Source organism: Rhinoraja longicauda, chromosome 39 (genome assembly GCF_053455715.1).
Source record: "Rhinoraja longicauda isolate Sanriku21f chromosome 39, sRhiLon1.1, whole genome shotgun sequence".
Taxonomy (NCBI): domain Eukaryota; kingdom Metazoa; phylum Chordata; class Chondrichthyes; order Rajiformes; family Arhynchobatidae; genus Rhinoraja; species Rhinoraja longicauda.
Window position 1 is genome coordinate 7,722,054 of NC_135991.1, and position 21,292 is coordinate 7,743,345.

The window sequence follows — 21,292 nt, forward strand, 5'->3', positions numbered from 1 at the left end:
GTTCCAAGACTCACCACCTCATTTTCCTTGTCCTCCACAAGTGCTTCAGTTCTAAGACACCTGTAGGAAGACACGAGACAGGTTTAGTTTGGTTTAATTTAGTTTAGAGTTAGAAACATAGAAACACAGAAAATAGGTGCAGGAGTAGGCCATTCGGCCCTTCGAGCCTGTACGCACCGCCATTCAATATGATCACGGCTGATCATCCAACTCAGTATCCCGTACCTGCCTTCTCTCCATACCCCCTGATCCCTTTAGCCACAAGGGCCACATCTAACTCCCTCTTAAATATAGCCAATGAAACTGGCCTCAACTACCTTCTGTGGCAGAGAATTCCACAGATTCACCACTCTCTGTGTGAAAAAAAACGTTCTCATCTCGGTCCTAAAAGACTTCCCCCTTATCCTTAAACTGTGTGACCCCTTGTTCTGGACTCCCCCAACATCGGGAACAATCTTCCCGCATCTAGCCTCTCCAACCCCTTAAGAATTTTGTATGTTTCTATAAGATCCCCCTCAATCTTCTAAATTCCAGCGAGTACAAGCCGAGTCTATCCAGTCTTTCTTCATATGAAAGTCCTGCCATCCCAGGGATCAATCTGGTGAACCTTCTCTGTACTCCCTCTATGGCAAGAATGTCTTTCCTCAGATTAGGAGACCAAAACTGTACGCAATACTCCAGGTGTGGTCTCACCAATGCCCTGTACAACTGCGGCAGAACCTCCCTGCTCCTATACTCAAATCCCCTCGCTATGAATGCCAACATACCATTCGCTTTCTTCACTGCCTGCTGCACCTGCATGCCTACTTTCAATGATACAGGATGCAAACAGGCCCTGCGGCCCACGCTGGCCATCGATCGACCCTTCACACCCCAGTTCTATGTTATCCCACTTTTACATCCACTCGGGGGGAGTTTTTACATGAGGGCTAATTAACCCGCAAACCCGCACGAATCTTTGGGATGTTGGAGAAAACCGGAGCACCTGGGAAGAAACCCACGCGGTCACAGGAAGAACGTGCAAACTCCACACAGCTCAGCTCCTGAGTTCAGGATCACACTTGGGCCTCTGGCGTTGTGAAGCAACAACTCAACCAGTAAGGAAACTACCAGTCAACAATGGATGTTGGTGTGAGCCAGATTCACCTCTCACTGTGACAGTCACGCATTAGAAGGATGAGAGGAGATCTTATCGAAACGTATAAGATTATCAAGGGGTTGGACACGTTAGAGGCAGGAAACATGTTCCCAATGTTGGGGGAGTCCAGAACCAGGGGCCACAGTTAAAGAATAAGGGGTCGGCCATTTAGAACGGAGATGAGGAAAAACCTTTTCAGTCAGAGAGTTGTGAATCTGTGGAATTCTCTGCCTCAGAAGGCAGTGGAGGCCAATTCTCTGAATGCATTCAAGAGAGAGCTAGATAGAGCTCTTAAGAATAGCGGAGTCAGGGGGTATGGGGAGAAGGCAGGAACGGGGTACTGATTGAGAATGATCAGCCATAATCACATTGAATGGCGGTGCGTACAGGCTCGAAGGGCCGAATGGCCTCCTCCTGCACCTATTGTCTATTGTCACACACACTTGACACACACACTCCCTACACACACACCTTTCACACACCCACTCATGCACACACTTAAACCGTACACACACACGCCCACACTAACAAAAACACACACACTCCCTGCACACACGCTCACACACACACACTTCCTACACGCACACCTAGGGCAGCGCGGTAGAGTTGCTGCCTTACAGCGAATGCAGCGCCGGAGGCCCGGGTTCGATCCCGACTACGGGGGCTGTCTGTACGGAGTTTGCACGCTCTCCCCGTGACCTGCGTGGGTTTTCTCCGAGATCTTCGGTTTCCTCCCACACTCCAAAGACGCACAGATTTGTAGGTTAATTGGTTTGGTAAATGTAAACATTGTCCCTGGTGGGTGTAGGATGGTGTTAGTGTGCGGGGATCGCTGGTCGGCGCGGACCCGGTGGGCCGAAAGGGCCAGTTTCCGCACTGTATCTCTAAATCCACACACCCTACACAGACTCACTCGTACACACACCTAAATCCTACACACATGCCCACACGCACCAAAATACACACACTCCCTACACACACGCACACCTGACACACACAGACACATACACTCACACACCCCACTCACACACCAACAAGCACACTCTCTACACCTTACACACGCGCACACACGCGTTCACACTCAGACACGCATGCACACCCGAAAGAGACACACACACCCAGACATGCTAAACACACACACACACAGATGCACGCAAACACTCACAGACGCGCATACACAACCTGCACACACACACACCAAACACACCCACACTAAACATGCGGACACACTCAGCCTTAACCAACCTGATCTCCCGGTGGTTGAGCACTTCAACTCCTCCTCCCATTCCCAGTCTCACCTTTCTGTCATGGGCCTCCTCCAGTGCCATAGTGAGGCCCACCGGAAATTGAAGGAACAGCACCTCATATTTCGCCTGGGCAGCTTGCAGCCCAGTGGTATGAACATTGACTTCTCCAACTTTAGATAGTTCCTCTGACCCTCTCTTCCCCTCCCCTTCCCAGATCTCCCTCTATCTTCGTGTCTCCACCTATCTCCTTTCTTTGTCCCGCCCCCCCCTGACATCAGTCTGAAGAAGGGTCTCGACCCTAAACGTCACCCATTCCCTCTCTCCTGAGATGCTGCCTGACCCGCTGGGTTACTCCAGCATTTTGTGACACCTTCGATTTGTACCAGCACCTGCAGTTATTTTCCTACACCCTCACAGACGTGCTTACACAACCTACACACACACAAACACAGTCACACCCACACTAAACACACACACAGATGCGTGCACACACTCACAAACGCGCGCACACACCCTATAGACACACACACATACACACACAGATGCTTGGGAGTCCACATCACAGAGGATCGGACATGGGCAACGCACATTGCCGCCATGGTGGGTAAGGCAAAGCAGCGCCTTTACCACCTTAGACAGCTGAGGAAATTCAGAGTGTCTCTGAGGATCCTTCATTGCTTCTACTCTGGGGCTGTAGAGAGCATCGTGTCCGGCAACATTACAGTCTGGTTTGGGAACAGCTCTGCCCAGGACAGGAAGGCCCTGCAGAGAGTAGTGCGTTCGGCAGAACTACACACACCATGGGAACTACACTTGCCCCCCTGCAGGACCTATACATCAGGAGGTGCAGAACGAGAGCAAGCAAGATTATGAGGGACCCCTGCCACCCCAGTAACGGACTGTTCCAGATGCTACGATCAGGCAAAAGCCTCCGCTGTCACGCTGTGAAAACGGAGAGGATGAGACGGAGTTTCTTCCCACAGGCCATCAGGACTGTCAACTTTTATAACCCCAGAGACTAAATTATTGTCTACACTATAGTAACTTATGAACTTTATTTATATGCTGTAACTGTAATTCTTTTTTTGTGCACAATCCGCAGGCATTGCCACTTTCATTTCACTGCACATGTGTACGTGACAAATAAACGTGACTTGACTTGACTTGAGATGCGTGCACAGTCACAGACACGCATACACAACGTACCGACACATACACACACACTTACACCCACGCGAAACACACACGGACACACACAAACACTCACACAGATGCACAGATGCCTTGCTATTGAGGCAGTGCAGCGTGGGTTCACGAGATTGATCCCCGGGATGGCGGGACTGTCATATGAGGAAAGACTGAAAAGACTGGGCTTGTATTCACTGGAGTTTAGAAGGATGAGAGGGGATCTTATAATAGAAACATATAAAATTATAAAAGGACTGGACAAGCTAGATGCAGGAAACATGTTCCCAATGTTGGGGGAGACCAGAACCAGGAACCACACACAGTCTAAGAATAAAGGGGAGGCCATTTAAAACTGAGGTGAAAAGGAAGTTTTTCACCCAGAGAGTTGTGAATGTGTGGGATTCTCTGCCACAGAGGGCAGTGGAGGCCAAATCACTGGATGGATTTAAGAGAGAGTTAGATAGAGCTCTAGGGGCTAATGGAATCAAGGGATATGGGGAGAAGGCAGGCACGGGGTACTGATTGTGGACGATCAGCCGTGATCACAATGAATGGCGGTGCGTACAGGCTCGAAGGGCCGAATGGCCTCCTCCTGCACCTAGTTTCTATGTTTCTAGAACGACAGACTACAGACACACACACCACACACCCAACAGACACACTCACACTGACACACTCACACTGACAAACTCACACACATCCTCCACACACAGCACTGGTTCCACTAGTTCCTGGTTCGACCGAAGACAGGATTCCTGCCTTTCCTGCTCGGTGTCTTTGGCCAGCAGAGAAGCAGTGATATGGACAATAGACAATAGACAATAGGTGCAGGAGGAGGCCATTCGGCCCTTCATAGAAACATAGAAAATAGGTGCAGGAGTAGGCCATTCGGCCCTTCGAGCCTGCACCGTCATTCTATATGATCATGGCTGATCATCCAACTCAGTATCCCGTACCTGCCTTCTCTCCATACCCCCTGATCCCTTTAGCCACAAGGGCCACATCTAACTCCCTCTTAAATATAGCCAACGAACTGGCCTCAACTACCTTCTGTGGCAGAGAATTCCACAGACTCACCACTCTCTGTGTGAAGAAATGTTTTCTCATCTCGGTCCTAAAAGACTTCCCCCCTTATCCTTAAGCTGTGACCCCTGGTTCTGGACTTCCCCAACATCGGGAACAATCTTCCCGCATCTAGCCTCTCCAACCCCTTAAGAATTTTATATGTTTCTATAAGATCCCCCCTCAGTCTTCTAAATTCCAGCGAGTATAACCCTAGTCTGAAGAAGGGTCTCGAACCGAAACGTCACCCATTCCTTCTCTCCCGAGATGCTGCCTGACCTGCTGAGTTACTCCAGCATTTTGTGAATAAGCCTAGTCTATCCAGTCTACAATAGACAATAGGTGCAGGAGGAGGCCATTCGGCCCTTCGAGCCAGCACCGCTATTCAATGTGATCATGGCTGATCATTCTCAATCAGTACCCCATTCCTGCCTTCTCCCCATACCCCCTGACTCCGCTATCCTTAAGAGCTCTATCTAGCTCTCTCTTGAATGCATTCAGAGAATTGGCCTCCACTGCCTTCTGAGGCAGAGAGTTCCACAGATTCACAACTCTCTGACTGAAAAAGTTTTTCCTCATCTCCGTTCTAAATGGCCGACCCCTTATTCTTAAACTGTGTGTGGCCCCTGGTTCTGGACTCCCCCAACATTGGGAACATGTTTTGAGTGGTGCTGTTCGAGGCCGGCGGCAGGGCTGGTGACAGGGAACAGGCTGTGATGAGATTCTCACCCCAGATGTGTGGGTCATCCATGCAGGACTGATGGTTGGCGACGGTGAGGAGCGGTTTGCCCTGCGGTCGTCTCTCGATGGCCTTGTACAGATCCTCCTTGTTGTGGACCAGCAGTCTGTTCATGTATTCTGCAGAGGGACAAAGGACACTGGCTCCCAGTACGGTACAGAATCAACTTCAAGCTCCTCCTATTCACATACAAAGCCCTAAACCGGCTTGCCCCCCCCCCAATATCAAAAATCTTCTAACCCACCACTCTATCTCCAGGTCCCTCAGGTCGGCCGACTTGGGGCTACTGACTATCCCGCGGTCTAGGCTTAAGCTCAGGGGTGACCGCGCTTTTGCGGTTGCAGCTCCTAGACTGTGGAACAGCATCCTTCTCCCCATCAGAACTACCCCCTCCATCGGCTCCTTTAAGTCCAGGCTCAAAACCTATTTCTACTCCCTAGCGTTTGAGGCCCTCTGAGGGGGCGCTGTGAACTGTTTATGTATGTGCTGTTATGTTTGTAGATAGATAGATAGCTTTATTTGTCATCCAATATTGGACGAAATTCGGTCACCCACAGTCCAACAATAAAAGCATTAAATATGCATTCAAATTACACAACCCCAAATGTGTGCAATTGTATGTTCGTTCTTAGTACCTGGACAGACGTACAGCACTTTGGTCAACGTGGGTTGTTTTTAAATGTGCTATACAAATAAAATTGACTTGACTTGACAGGAGCAGATCAGCCCACATAGAAACATAGAAAATAGGTGCAGGAGTTGGCCATTCGGCCCTTCGAGCCTGTACGCACCGCCATTCAATGTGATCATGACTGATCATCCAACTCAGTATCCTGTACCTGCCTTCTCTTCATACCCCCTGATCCCTTTAGCCACAAGGGCCACATCTAACTCCCTCAAATATAACCAATCAACTGGCCTCAACTACCTTCTGTGGCAGAGAATTCCACAGATTCACCACTCTCTGTGTGAAAAAAAACCTTCTCATCTCGGTCCTAAAAGACTTCCCCCTTATCCTTAAACTGTGACCCCTTGTTCTGGACTTCCCCAACATCGGGAACAATCTTCCCGCATCCAGCCTGTCCAACCCCTTAAGAATTTTGTAAGTTTCTATAAGATCCCCCCTCAGTCTTCTAAATTCCAGCGAGTACAAGCCGAGTCTATCCAGTCTTTCTTCATATGAAAGTCCTGCCATCCCAGGAATCAATCTGGTGAACCTTCTCTGTACTCCCTCTATGGTAAGAATGTCTTTCCTCAGATTAGGAGACCAAACCTGTACGCAATACTCCAGGTGTGGTCTCACCAATGCCCTGTACAACTGCAGCAGAACCTCCCTGCTCCTATACTCAAATCCCCTCGCTATGAATGCCAACATACCATTCGCTTTCTTCACTGCCTGCTGCACCTGCATGCCTACTTTCAATGACTGGTGTACCACGACGACCAGGTCTCGTTGCATCTCCCCTTTTCCTAATCGGCCACCATTCAGATAATAGTCTGCTGTCCTGTTCTTGCCACCAAAGTTGCCACATAAACACTGTCGCCATCTCCCAGTGTTATACAGCGACAGACCCGTCCCCACAGGTACTGTACCCCAGTGTTACACACACACCCCCGTCCCCACCGGTACTGTACCCCAGTGTTACACACACACACCCGTCCTCACCGATACTGTGTGCAGTTTTGGTCTCCAAATTTGAGGAAGGATATTCTTGCTATTGAGGGCGTGCAGCGTAGGTTTACTAGGTTAATTCCCGGAATGGCGGGACTGTCATATGTTGAAAGACTGGAGCGACTAGGCTTGTATACACTGGAATTTAGAAGGATGAGAGGGGATCTTATCGAAACGTATAAGATTATTAAGGGGTTGGACACGTTAGAGGCAGGAAACATGTTCCCAATGTTGGGGGAATCCAGAACCAGGGGCCACACACAGTTTAAGAATAAGAGGTCGGCCATTTAGAACGGAGATGAGGAAAAACTTTTTCAGTTGTGAATCTGTGGAATTCTCTGCCTCAGAAGGCAGTGGAGGCCAATTCTCTGAATGCATCCAAGAGAGAGCTGGATAGAGCTCTTAAGGATAGCGGAGTCAGGGGGTATGGGGAGAGGGCAGGAACGGGGTACTGATTGAGAATGATCAGCCACGATCACATTGAATGGCGGTGCGTACAGGCTCGAAGGGCCGAATGGCCTCCTCCTGCACCTATTGTCTATTGTACTGTACCCCAGTGTTACACACACCCCCGTCCCCACCGGCACTGTACCCCAGTGTTACACACACACCCCCGTCCCCACTGGTACTGTACCCCAGTGTTACACACACACCCCCGTCTCCACCGGCACTGTACCCCAGTGTTACACACACCCCCCCATCTCCACCGGTACTGTACCCCAGTGTTACACACACCCCCCCGTCTCCACCGGTACTGTACCCCAGTGTTACACACACACCCCCCCGTCTCCACCGGCACTGTACCCCAGTGTTACACACACACCCCCCCGTCTCCACCGGCACTGTACCCCAGTGTTACACACACACCCCCGTCTCCACCGGCACTGTACCCCAGTGTTACACACACACCCCCCCGTCTCCACCGGCACTGTACCCCAGTGTTACACACACCCCCGTCCCCACTGGTACTGTACCCCAGTGTTACACACACACCCCCGTCTCCACCGGCACTGTACCCCAGTGTTACACACACACCCCCCCGTCTCCACCGGCACTGTACCCCAGTGTTACACACACACCCCCCCGTCTCCACCGGCACTGTACCCCAGTGTTACACACACACCCCCGTCTCCACCGGCACTGTACCCCAGGGTTACACACACACCCCCCCGTCTCCACCGGCACTGTACCCCAGTGTTACACACACACCCCCGTCTCCACCGGCACTGTACCCCAGGGTTACACACACACCCCCCCGTCTCCACCGGTACTGTACCCCAGTGTTACACAGCGACAGACCCGTCCCACATACTCACTGGTCCAGATTCGACTGTAGGCTCCGACCAGCCCAGTGATCAGAGCACTGGTAACCGTCCAGCTTAACCCTTGCCGGCTGGGGAACGGCCATTTCACGTCCATGGGCATCCCCACGCTGAGACGACTGGGTTCTTCGGGGGGGGGGTGGTTTGACTTGAGGGGGGGGATAGTAGGTGAACGCCCAACCCGTTGTGATCAATGGAGGCGGGGGTCAGAGGTCGCACGAAAAACGCGCCAACTCGGGGTCCCGCCAGCGACGCCAGGCAAGTTCCCACCGCGAGACGCTCCCGAAACCAGGCCGGTCCTGGAATTCCGGCCTTCCCCGGAGGGCCCTGGAAACCGGGAATCCCTTCTCCGTCTCGCGGTGGCGATGGGACCATAGAACCGGCTGGGAACCAGCGCGAGCCCCCTCAGTACCCGCGGCAGGTGGAGGACCTTCGGGCGGCCACAACCTTACACGGCCAAACTAAAAAAAGGAGAGAAAATCTGCAGTCTTAAAGCGTTTAAAAGGGTTTCACTTTCAATAAATCGTTATTTCCTTTAAAAAACAAAAAATAAAACTGTTGCTGGAGGTGCTGCTGGATGCAACAGGACGAGGTTTCAGGGTGTGAGGGGCCTGGGTCTCCCAGCAAGGGCTGTTTCCCACTACTCGAGCTCCAGGCTTCAGTCTTCCCCTCCACTCGCTAGGCCGCAGTCACCAAGGCGACGGGGGGGGCCTTGTGCAGAACACGCATGCGCCGTACGTCCGGCCCACTGCACTCTGGGAAATGTAGGCACATAAAAATAAAAAGAGACACAAAACCCTACAAACATTAATGTTTTAAGCCCATGAGTGAAAAGTGCACCGGTTTGAAGTTTAATTCAATTAATACAATCAAATTAGGCTTTTGTTTACAAAAGAAACAACACGCATTTACCTTAAAGGGGGTCAGAGGACTCTGCCAGGGGTGATGGGAATTGTAGTTCAAAATGATTGACCAGCACTTCCTCCTTCAATAGACAATAGGTGCAGGAGGAGGCCATTCAGCCCTTCGAACCTGTACGCACCGCCATTCAATGTGATCATGGCTGATCATTCTCAATCAGTACCCCGTTCCTGCCTTCTCCCCATACCCCCTGACTCCGCTATCCTTAAGAGCTCTATCTCTTGAATGCATTCAGAGAATTGGCCTCCACTGCCCTCTGAGGCAGAGAATTCCACAGATTCACAACTCTCCGACTGAAAAAGTATTTTCCTCATCTCTGTTCTAAATGGCCGACCCTTTATTCTTAAACTGCGTGTGGCCCCTGGTTCTGGACTCGTCCAACATTGGGAACATGTTTCCTGCCTCCAGCGTGTCCAACCCCTTAATAATCTTATATGTTTCGATAAGATCCCCTCTCATCCTTCTAAATTCCAGTGTAGGTTCACTAGATCAATCCCCGGAATGGCGGGACTGTCGTATGTTGAAAGACTGGAGCGACTAGGCTTGTCGCTCCAGTCTTTCAACATACGACAGTCCTGCCATTCCGGGGATTAACCTAGTAAACCTACGCTGCACGCCCTCAATAGCAAGAATATCCTTCCTCAAATTTGGAGACCAAAACCGCACACAGTACTCCAGGTGCGGTCTCACTAGGGCCCTGTGTTTTGTTAGTGTGTTTCCTTTCTGTAACCTGCTACACAACTAATTAACAGAGGCTTTACACTCGAATCTTGGGTTCAGCCATTTTAATTCAGGATCACTCTGGCTACAGCCTCATAGGTAATATATCCCCGGTACTGCATCACCGGATGCGCTATTCCCATAACATCCCCCTTTATATACAAAACATATGTACAGGAACTTTACATGTATAGCCATAAATTAAATTCTTCCATGGTATCTTATTTCACTGAGTCCAACATGTCTCCAACAGTCCATTTTCCAACATGCCTTTGACAAGAAGCGGAAGTGGCGGCGCCTAACGGCTGCGGCTCGCTAGCAGTCTGTTCGTCTTTTTTCCTTTTTTTTTTGTTGTGTGTCGGTGTTGGGATGGTTTTTGTTTTTTTTTGGTTGTGTATGTGTGGGGGGTGGTGGTGTGGGTGGTATGGGTGGGGGGGTGGTGGTGGGGGTGGGGGAAACCTTTCTCTTTTAGGTCTCTTCCTCACGGCGCGGAGTTCGGCTCGGCCGCGGGGCCTTCCATCGCCCGGTGCGGCTCGGCCGCTGGACTTAACATCGCCCGGTGCGGCTCGGCCGCGGGGCCTTCCATCGCCCGGTGCGGCTCGGCCGCGGGGCCTAACATCACTGGTGCGGCTCGGCCGCTGGACTTAACAGTGCCCGGTGCGGCTCGGCCGCGGGGCCTAACATCGCTGGTGCGGCTCGGCCGCTGGACTTAACAGTGCCCGGTGCGGCTCGGCCGCGGGGCCTAACATCGCCCGGCACGGCTCGGCCGCGGGACTTTTCATCGCTGGTGCGGCTCGGCCGCTGGACTTAACATCGCCTGGTGCGGCTTGGCCGCGGGGCCTTCCATCGCCCGGTGCGGCTCGGCCGCGGGACTTAGCTGCACACGGCTCGGCCGCGGGGCCTTCAATCGGCCGGTTCGGCCGCGAGACGTTTCAGCGCCCGGTGCGACTTGGCCGCGGGGACTGTGCGGGTCGGTCGGGGACGAGTTGTCTGTCCGTGGGCGTGGGGAAGAGAGTGGAAGTTTTGTTGCCTCCATCACAGTGAGGGGGTGTTTGGAGTCACTGTGATGGACGTTATGTGTTGGGGTCATGTGTCTTGTGTTCTTTTTTGTGTGTGACTGCTATGTAGTTTCGTTCGGTACCTTGGTACCGAATGACAAATAAAGCTCTGTTGAACTGTTGTTGAACTGTTGAACAATCCATTTCCGTGGGAGCTTCCAAATTTTCCTCCCTTGGATCTGCGACAGTTCAGTGCTCGGAATTATCTAAACTTTGAACAACACATGTCTAGTTCCTCATTCCCTTTCCCTTTTTATCTATTAATTAGTTTGTTTATTTATTTAGTTTTGTTAGCCATTACATAAAACAATGCATATCAAACTATAATAATAACAATAATACATTACATTTATATAGCGCTTTTCATACACTCAAATACGCTTTACAGGGATTTAGAGAACATAGGGAAGTGAATAAATAGATAAATAAGTAAACGAACAGAGAAAGGAGACAGAAGGTGAGGTGACCTTCAGTGGTTGAAGGCAGTACTGAACAGGTGAGACTTCAGTGATGTTTTGAATGAGGTGAGTGTGGGGGAGTCTCTGACGGTTTGGGGTAGTGAGTTCCATAGGGTGGGAGCAGCGATGGAGAAAGCCCTGTCCCCCCAGGATCTGAGTTTGGTCCGGATGTGGGGGGATAGGAGATTGGCAGCGGCAGAGCGGAGGGTGCAGGTGGGAGTGTGCCTGTGGAGGAGGTCAGTCAGGTAGGATGGGGCCAGAAAATATAACAATAGACAATAGACAATAGGTGCAGGAGTAGGCCATTCAGCCCTTCGAGCCAGCACCGCCATTCAATGCGATCATGGCTGATCACTCTCAATCAGTACCCCGTTCCTGCCTTCTCCCCATACCCCCTCACTCTGCTATCCTTAAGAGCTCTATCCAGCTCTCTCTTGAAAGCATCCAACGAACTGGCCTCCACTGCCTTCTGAGGCAGAGAATTCCACACCTTCACCACCCTCTGACTGAAAAAGTTCTTCCTCATCTCCGTTCTAAATGGCCTACCCCTTATTCTCAAACTGTGGCCCCTTGTTCTGGACTCCCCCAACATTGGGAACATGTTATCTGCCTCTAATGTGTCCAATCCCCTAATTATCTTATATGTTTCAATAAGATCCCCCCTCATCCTTCTAAATTCCAGTGTATACAAGCCCAATCGCTCCAGCCTTTCAACATACGACAGTCCCGCCATTCCGGGAATTAACCTAGTGAACCTACGCTGCACGCCCTCCATAGCAAGAATATCCTTCCTCAAATTTGGAGACCAAAACTGCACACAGTACTCCAGGTGCGGTCTCACCAGGGCCCGGTACAACTGTAGAAGGACCTCTTTGCTCCTATACTCAACTCCTCTTGTTACGAAGGCCAACATTAACTTTTTAAACATAACCTAATAGCCTTTACATCTATATTTAACTACATGTACAGACCCTATCCTTATTTTGGCATAATCCTGCATGATAGCGTGGTTTTCGAACGCATCTACCAGATCTTGTTGTCAGGGTTTGATGCTCCCTGGGGACCGGTGGTTGGCTCATAGGTCGATTTTCTCGCTCCGGTTTAAGCAACGTCACCAGGTCATCGTCAACGCGATGAAATGGCTCGTTGGTCTTCCTCAGATGGCGCCGATTCGGACGATAGATGACGCCGTCCTCGGTTCTGACTTCATAAGATCTGGGTTGCGCAACACGGCCGTCAACCACAGCCTTCCTCCAGGACTGATGTCGATTATCGGTCGGCTTCACTCGAACTGGATGGCCAGCTTTCAGGGGAATCAGATCTTGAGATCCTCTGTTGTAGTAATCTGCTTGTCTGTCTCTAGTTGCTCTCAACTCATCTCTTACTTTTTTTGGGGGGAATTTCAGGTTTGAGCAGCCTCCGAGTAGTCGGTAGAATGGTCCTGGTACGTCTGTTCATCAATCTTTGAACAGGAGAGAGTGTCCAGCTTCAAGTTTCTGGGCACTCACATTTCGGAGGACCTAACATGGTCCAATAACGCTGCTAGCGCTGGTCAAGAAGGCACAACAAAGACTGTTCTACTTAAGAACGCTGAAAAAGTCTGGTCTACCCCAACAGCTGCTGACGACCTTCTACCGCTGCACCATAGAGAGCATCCTAACGCATGGGATCCCTGTGTGGTACCTCAGCTGCACGGAGGCAGAAAGGAAGCTCTACAGCGGGTAGTCCATAGAGCTCAGAGGACCATCGGAACACAGCTACCAGCCTTGGAGGGCATCTACAACACACGATGCCTCAGAAAAGCCACCAGCATCCACCAAGATATAGGAAGGATGTCGACAAAATGGAGAGGGTACAGAGGAGATTTACTAGAATGTTGCCTGGGTTTCAGCACTTAGGCTACAGAGAGAGGTTGAACAGGTTGGGTCTTTATTCTTTGGAGCGTAGAAGGTTGAGGGGGGACTTGATAGAGGTTTTTTAAATTTTGAGAGGGACGGACAGAGTTGACGTGGGTAGGCTTTTCCCTTTGAGAGTGGGGAAGATTCCAACAAGGGGACATAACTTCAGAATTGAGGGGCAAAGGTTTAGGGGTAACATGAGGGGGAACTTCTTTACTCAGAGGGTGGTGGCTGTATGGAATGGGCTTCCGGTGGAAGTGGTGGAGGCTGGCTCGATTTTATTATTTAGACAATAGACAATAGACAATAGACAATAGGTGCAGGAGTAGGCCATTCAGCCCTTCGAGCCAGCACCGCCATTCAATGCGATCATGGCTGATCACTCTCAATCAGTACCCCGTTCCTGCCTTCTCCCCATACCCCCTCACTCCGCTATCCTTAAGAGCTCTATCCAGCTCTCTCTTGAAAGCATCCAACGAACTGGCCTCCACTGCCTTCTGAGGCAGAGAATTCCACACCTTCACCACCCTCTGACTGAAAAAGTTCTTCCTCATCTCCGTTCTAAATGGCCTACCCCTTATTCTCAAACTGTGGCCCCTTGTTCTGGACTCCCCCAACATTGGGAACATGTTATCTGCCTCTAATGTGTCCAATCCCCTAATTATCTTATATGTTTCAATAAGATCCCCCCTCATCCTTCTAAATTCCAGTGTATACAAGCCCAATCGCTCCAGCCTTTCAACATACGACAGTCCCGCCATTCCGGGAATTAACCTAGTGAACCTACGCTGCACGCCCTCCATAGCAAGAATATCCTTCCTCAAATTTGGAGACCAAAACTGCACACAGTACTCCAGGTGCGGTCTCACCAGGGCCCGGTACAACTTAAGAGTAAATTGGATAGGTATATGGATAGGAGGGGATTGGAGGGTTATGGTCTGAGTGCAGGTAGATGAGACTAGGTCAGGGAGAATGGTCGGCGTGGACTGGTAGGGCCGGACAGGCCTGTTTCCATGCTGTAGTTGTTATATGTTATATGTTATAAAGACTCTTCACACCCCTGCAACAGTCTGTTCGAACTCCTTCCATCGGGCAGACGATACAAGGCCTTCTACGCCCGCACCTCCAGACTCAGGAACAGCTTCATCCCCAGGGCCATAGCTGCCATGAACCGGTCCGGCTGAGCCGGATGGCCACAACGCATAGATCAACTTGCACTTTACCCTGTCCAAAACTGTTACGTTTCGTTGGGTTGCTGCTGTCTAAATTAATTACTTAAATTATTGCATCGTATGGGAGGCGCATTCCCAATCTCGTTGTACAATGACAATAAAGATATATGTACGTCCAAAGACGTACAGGTATGTAGGTTAATTGGCTGGGTAAATGTAAAAATTGTCCCTAGTGGGTGTAGGATAGTGTTAATGTACGGGGATCGCTGGGATAGTGAGTAGCCCCAAGTCGGCCGACCTGAGGGACCTGGAGTTAGAGAGGGGGGTTAGAAGATTTTTGATGTAGGGGGGGGGAGTGTCCATTTAGGGCTTTATACGTGAATAGGAGGAGCTTGAAGTTGATTCTGTACCGTACAGGGAGCCAGTGGAGAGAGGCCAGAATCGGGGTGATGTGGTCCCTTTTACGGGTACCCGGCAGGAGTCTTGCTGCGGCGTTTTGGACCAGTTGCAGGCGGGACAGGGATGATTGGCTGATCCCAGTGTATAGGGAGTTGCAGTAGTCTAGGCGGGAGGAAATGAAAGCGTGAATGATTTTTTCAGTGTCGTCGAATTGGAGGAAAGGTTTGATTTTAGCTATGGTACGAAGTTGGAAGAAGCTGGCTTTTACCACAGCGTTGACTTGCTTATCAAACTTTAATGCAGAGTCAAATATCACGCCGAGGTTTTTGACATGCGGTTTGACTAGGCAGGATAGGCTTCCAAGACTGCCTGTTATCGATTTGATGGAGTCGGGGGGGCCGAATAGGATGACCTCAGACTTGCTCTCGTTTAATTGGAGGAAGTTCTGTGCCACCCAACATTTTATGTCCTCAAGGCAGTGTCAGAGGCGGTTTAAATTTGACTAGTTGTTGGGTTTCAGGGGGAGGTAAAGCTGAGTGTCATCGAGGTAAGGATCAGCCCCGGCAGTCTTAGCCTTCCTCAGCAATGACTTCGCAACTTTCACACTGCTCTCCGCCTTTCCATTACTCTGTGGATAATAGGGTGTTGCGCTCGTATGTTCAAACTGACACTTCTTGGTACAACTCTTGAACTCCTCGGCTGTGAACTGTGGCCCATTATCTGTGATGAGCTGATCTGGTATTCCATATCTTGCGAACTGGCCTTTCATTTTATGGATGACATTCACTGCCAGTGTTTTCTCTAGATAGTCTATTTCCCAATATCCTGAGAAATAGTCCACAGTGATCAAATAAATTATATCTACCATATGGTGTGTTAAATGTCGTAAGCTGAGAATTCTCATCATCCAGTTCCACATGCCAAAACCCATTCTTGGCATCAAACGTGCTAAAGACCTTGGCATCATTCAGGTCGGTGAGGACATCTTCGATCATCGTCATTGGGTAATGACTTCTTTTAAGCCCCTTGTTCAGATCCCTGGGGTCTAAACACACTCTCAACTTCCCATTGGGCTTTTCTACACACACAAGGCTGGATACCCATGGTGTGTGGGTCTCTACTGGGGCAATCATTTCCGCTTCTGTCAGTTTGCCCAACTCCTCTTTCAGCTTACTCCGTAAGGCTACAGGGGTTTTTCGTGGCGGGTACAACTGCAGAAGGACCTCTTTGCTCCTGAACTCAACTCCTCTTGTTATGAAGGCAAACATTCCATTAGCTTTCTTCACTGCCTGCTGTACCTGCATGCTTCCTTTCAGTAACTGATGGACTAGGACACCCAGATCTCGTTGTACGTCCCCTTTTCCTAACTTGACACCATTCAGATAATACTCTGCCTTCCTATTCTTACCACCAAAGATAACCTCACACTTATCCACATTAAACTGCATCTGCCATGCATCCGCCCACTCACACAACCTGTCCAAGTCACCCTGCAACCTCATAGCATCTTCCTCACAGTTCACACTACCACCCAGCTTTGTATCATCTGCAAATTTGCTAATGGTACTTTTAATCCCTTCATCCAAGTCATTAATGTATATTGTAAATAGCTGCGGTCCCAGCACCGAGCCTTGCGGTACCCCACTAGTCACTGCCTGCCATTCTGAAAGGGACCCATTTATCCCCACTCTTTGCTTTCTGTCTGTCAACCAATTTTCTATCCATGTCAGTACCCTATCTCCAATACCATGTGCTCTAATTTTGCCCACTAATCTCCTATGTGGGACCTTGTCGAAGGCTTTCTGAAAGTCCAGGTACACCACATCCACCGGCTCTCCCCTGTCAATTTTCCTAGTTACATCCTCAAACAATTCTTCATTGCCTGAGATTCTTGGCTGGGAGAAATAGCCACTGCTAATGTGCAGCCGGACATTTCTCATCGCCTCCCACCTTATAAATCACGCAGAGTCGGGGAAAATAAACATAACATGACTTGCGCTGAATGTGGGATGGGTAAAACGAGCAGAAAGCTGAAACACTCAGGGCGTAAAGGCAGAGTGGTGAAGAGGGAAGAAAGAGATAACAAGAATAGACACAAAATAGACAATAGACAATAGGTGCAGGAGTAGGCCATTCAGCCCTTCGAGCCAGCACCGCCATTCAATGCGATCATGGCTGATCACTCTCAATCAGTACCCCGTTCCTGCCTGCTCCCCATACCCCCTCACTCCGGTATCCTTAAGAGCTCTCTCTTGAAAGCATCCAACGAACTGGCCTCCACTGCCTTCTGAGGCAGAGAATTCCACACCTTCACCACTCTCTGACTGAAAAAGTTCTTCCTCATCTCCGTTCTAAATGGCCAACCCCTTATTCTTAAACTGTGGCCCCTTGTTCTGGACTCCCCCAACATTGGGAACATGTTTCCTGCCTCTAATGTGTCCAATCCCCTAATTATCTTATATGTTTCAATAAGATCCCCCCTCATCCTTCTATATTCCAGTGTATACAAGCCCAATTGCTCCAGCCTTTCAACATACGACAGTCCCGCCATTCCGGGAATTAACCTAGTGAACCTACGCTGCACGCCCTCAATAGCAAGAATATCCTTCCTCAAATTTGGAGACCAAAACTGCACACAGTACTCCAGGTGCGGTCTCACCAGGGCCCTGTACAACTGCAGAGGACCTCTTTGCTCCTGAACTCAACTCCTCTTGTTACGAAGGCCAACATGCCATTGGCTTTCTTCACTGCCTGCTGTACCTGCATGCTTCCTTTCAGTGACTGATGCACTAGGACACCCATATCTCGTTGTACGTCCCCTTTTCCTAACTTGACACCATTCAGATAATAATCTGCCTTCCTGTTCTTACCACCAAAGTGGATAACTTCACACTTATCCACATTAAACTGCCTCTGCCATGCATCCGCCCACTCACACAACCTGTCCAAGTCACCCTGCAACCTCATAACATCTTCCTCACAGTTCACACTACCACCCAGCTTTGTATCATCTGCAAATTTGCTAATGGTACTTTTAATCCCTTCATCCAAGTCATTAATGTATATTGTAAATAGCTGCGGTCCCAGCACCGAACCTTGCGGTACCCCACTGGTCACTGCCTGCCATTCTGAAAGGGACCCATTTATCCCCACTCTTTGCTTTCTGTCTGTCAACCAATTTTCTATCCATGTCAGTACCCTACCTCCAATACCATGTGCTCTAATTTTGCCCACTAATCTCCTATGTGGGACCTTGTCGAAGGCTTTCTGAAAGTCCAGGTACACCACATCCACCGGCTCTCCCCTGTCAATTTTCCTAGTTACATCCTCATAAAATTCCAGTAGATTTGTCAAGCATGATTTCCCCTTCGTAAATCCATGCTGACTCGGAATGATCCCGTTACTGCTATCCAAATGCTCAGCAATTTCGTCTTTTATAATTGACTCCAGCATCTTCCCCACCACTGATGTCAGACTATGCTGGAGTATTGCTCTCCATCACTCCCCCACCCAAGGATGAGAGGGGATCTTATCGAAACATATAAGATTATTAAGGGGTTGGACACGTTAGAGGCAGGAAACATGTTCCCGATGTTGGGGGAGTCCAGAACCAGGGGCCACACAGTTTAAGAATAAAGGGTCTGCCTTTTAGAACGGAGATGAGGAAAAACTTTTTCAGTCAGAGAGTTGTAAAATCTGTGGAATTCTCTGCCTCAGAAGGCAGTGGAGGCCAATTCTCTGAATGCATTCAAGAGAGAGCTGGATAGAGCTCTTAAGGATAGTGGAGTCAGGGGGTATGGGGAGAAGGCAGGAACGGGGTACTGATTGAGAATGATCAGCCATGATCACATTGAATGGTGGTGCGTACAGACTCGAAGGGCCGAATGGCCTCCTCCTGCACCTATTGTCTATAAGTCGCACCAGCTTCTTGTTTTCACCCAACAAACACTTAACGATGGCCTGTTTCCTTTATCATTGTCACTTTTTTTGCATAGCCTTCATTCATTGTTCTATCTCTCTCTCACCGGGCGGCACGGTGGCGCAGCGGTAGAGTTGCTGCCTTACAGCAAATGCAGCGCCGGAGACTCAGGTTCGATCCTGACTACGGGCGCCGTCTGTACGGAGTTTGTACGTTCTCCCCGTGACCTGCGTGGGTTTTCTCCGAGATCTTCGGTTTCCTCCCACACTCCAAAGACGTGCAGGTTTTGTCGGTTAATTGACTGGGTAAATGTAAAAATTGTCCCTAGTGGGTGTAGGATAGTGTTAATGTGCGGGGATCGCTGGGCGGCGCGGACTCGGTGGGCCGAAGGGCCTGTTTCCGTGCTGTATCTCTAAATCTAAAAAAAAATCTACATCATCGTCCATATTTCTCATTTCCCTTTCCCGTGACTTTCATTCTGAAGAAGGGTCTCGACCCGAAACGTCAACCATTGCTTCTCTCCAGAGATGCCCCACTTTTTGTGTCTATCTTTAGTGCAAGATAAAGTCTGATTAAAGATGGGAGATAGACACAGAGAGCTGGAGTAACTCAGCGGGACAGGCAGCATCTGTGGAGAGAAGGAATGGGTGACGTTTCGGGTCGGGGCACTTCACCAGACGTCCGGAAGCAGCCTGCCTAAGTTACTCCAGCATTTTATGTCCATCTTCGGTTCAAACCAGCATCTGCAGGTCCTTCCTGCACAAGAAACACGGGTTTTGGGTGTAGAAATAAAAAACTGCAGATGCTGGTTTACAAAAGAAGACATAAAGTGCTGGAGTAACTCAGTGGGTCAGCCAGCATCTCTGGAGAACATGGATAGGTGATGTTTTGGATCAGGACCTTTCTAGTTTGGTTATAATAATAATAATAATAATAATAATATTCATTTATTGTCATTGCAACGAGTACAACGAAATTTAAAAAATAGCCAATCCTGACGGTGCGTACAAACATATATGCAATAAATGCAAAAACAAATAAATACATAAATACAATAAAATACAATTATATTAAGTACAAGATTTTTTAACGGTGTTGCCTATTGCAAAGGTAGTGTTCAGTTCTCGTATGGCCCTGGGGTAAAAACTGTTCTTAAGTCTGTTTGTTCGGGATTTGATCGACCTGAAACGTCAACCAGAGGGCAGATGAACAAACAGACGGTGGCCGGGGTGGGATGGATCTTTTATTATTTTGCCTGCTCTACTGAGGCAGCATAGGCTGAACAGGTGCTCCAGGGAGGGCAGTGAGCAGCCGATGATCTTCTGGGCCGTCGTGATGACCCTCTGAAGGGCCTTCCTGTCCTTTTCTGAGCAGCTGGCATACCATGTGGTTATACAGTATGCCAGCACACTCTCGATGGAGCAGCGATAGAAGGACAACATGAGCTTCTCCTGCAGGTTGGTCTTCCTGAGGATCCTCAGGAAGTGGAGTCTCTGCTGTGCCTTCTTCGCTGTGGTGATGGTGTTGGTAGACCAGGTAAGATCCTCTGCGATGTGCGTACCCAGGAACCTGAAAGCTGGTACCCTTTCCACACAGACCCCATTGATGTAGAGTGGGTCGTAATCTCCACCGGTTTTTCTAAAGTCAATTATAAGTTCCTTTGTTTTGGAGGAGTTCAGGACCAGATTGTTCACTGAACACCATGCTGCCAGCCTTTGGATTTCATCCCTATAGGCTGTCTCATCTCCTTCTGAGATGAGTCCAACCACAGTCGTGTCATCCGCGAACTTGATGATGGTGTTGGTGGGGTGGGGGGTGGGTGGGAAGGTGGACACTCGGATTCATTGATTGTCTTTAAGGACATGTGGAAGCCATTTCTTTTCTAGCTTTCTCCTCCAAGTACAATCAGTATGAAAAGTGGTCCCAACCCCAGAAACGTCACCTATCCATGTTCTCTAGAGATGCTGCCTGACTCGTTGAGTTACTCCAGCATTCTGTGTGTCTTTCCTTGGTAAACCAGCAACTGCAGTTCCTTGTTTTAGAAACATAAAAACATAGAAAATAGGTGCAGGAGTAGGCCATTCAATATTAGAGGCAGGAAACATGTTCCCAATGTTGGGGGAGTCCAGAACAAGGGGCCACAGTTTAAGAATAAGGGGTAGGCCATTTAGAACGGAGATGAGGAAGAACTTTTTCAGTCAGAGAGTGGTGAAGGTGTGGAATTCTCTGCCTCAGAAGGCAGTGGAGGCCAGTTCGTTGGATGCTTTCAAGAGAGAGCTGGATAGAGCTCTTAAGGATAGCGGAGTGAGGGGGTATGGGGAGAAGGCAGGAACGGGGTACTGATTGAGAGTGATCAGCCATGATCGCATTGAATGGCGG

The 21,292-nt window shown here is 49.6% G+C and overlaps 2 protein-coding genes across 3 annotated transcripts in view; both read right to left on the minus strand.

Moving 5' to 3' along the window:
- The window catches only part of tafazzin (tafazzin, phospholipid-lysophospholipid transacylase), a 29,674-nt gene extending 20,631 nt beyond the window's left edge, over positions 1-9,043 (minus strand). For both annotated transcript variants that reach the window (XM_078430117.1, XM_078430116.1), the window contains exons 1-3: positions 8,363-9,043; positions 5,365-5,493; positions 15-60 (exon numbers count right to left, since the gene is read on the minus strand). In XM_078430117.1, coding sequence (XP_078286243.1) covers positions 15-60; positions 5,365-5,493; positions 8,363-8,471 — 284 coding nt within the window. In that variant the 5' untranslated portion in view covers positions 8,472-9,043. The remainder of the gene's footprint in view (positions 1-14; positions 61-5,364; positions 5,494-8,362) is intronic.
- Positions 8,575-21,292, minus strand: part of LOC144611181 (cyclin-dependent kinase 17-like) — a 114,182-nt gene continuing 101,464 nt past the window's right edge. Inside the window, 1 exon segment of the mRNA XM_078430234.1 lies at positions 8,575-8,829. Coding sequence (XP_078286360.1) covers positions 8,575-8,829 — 255 coding nt within the window.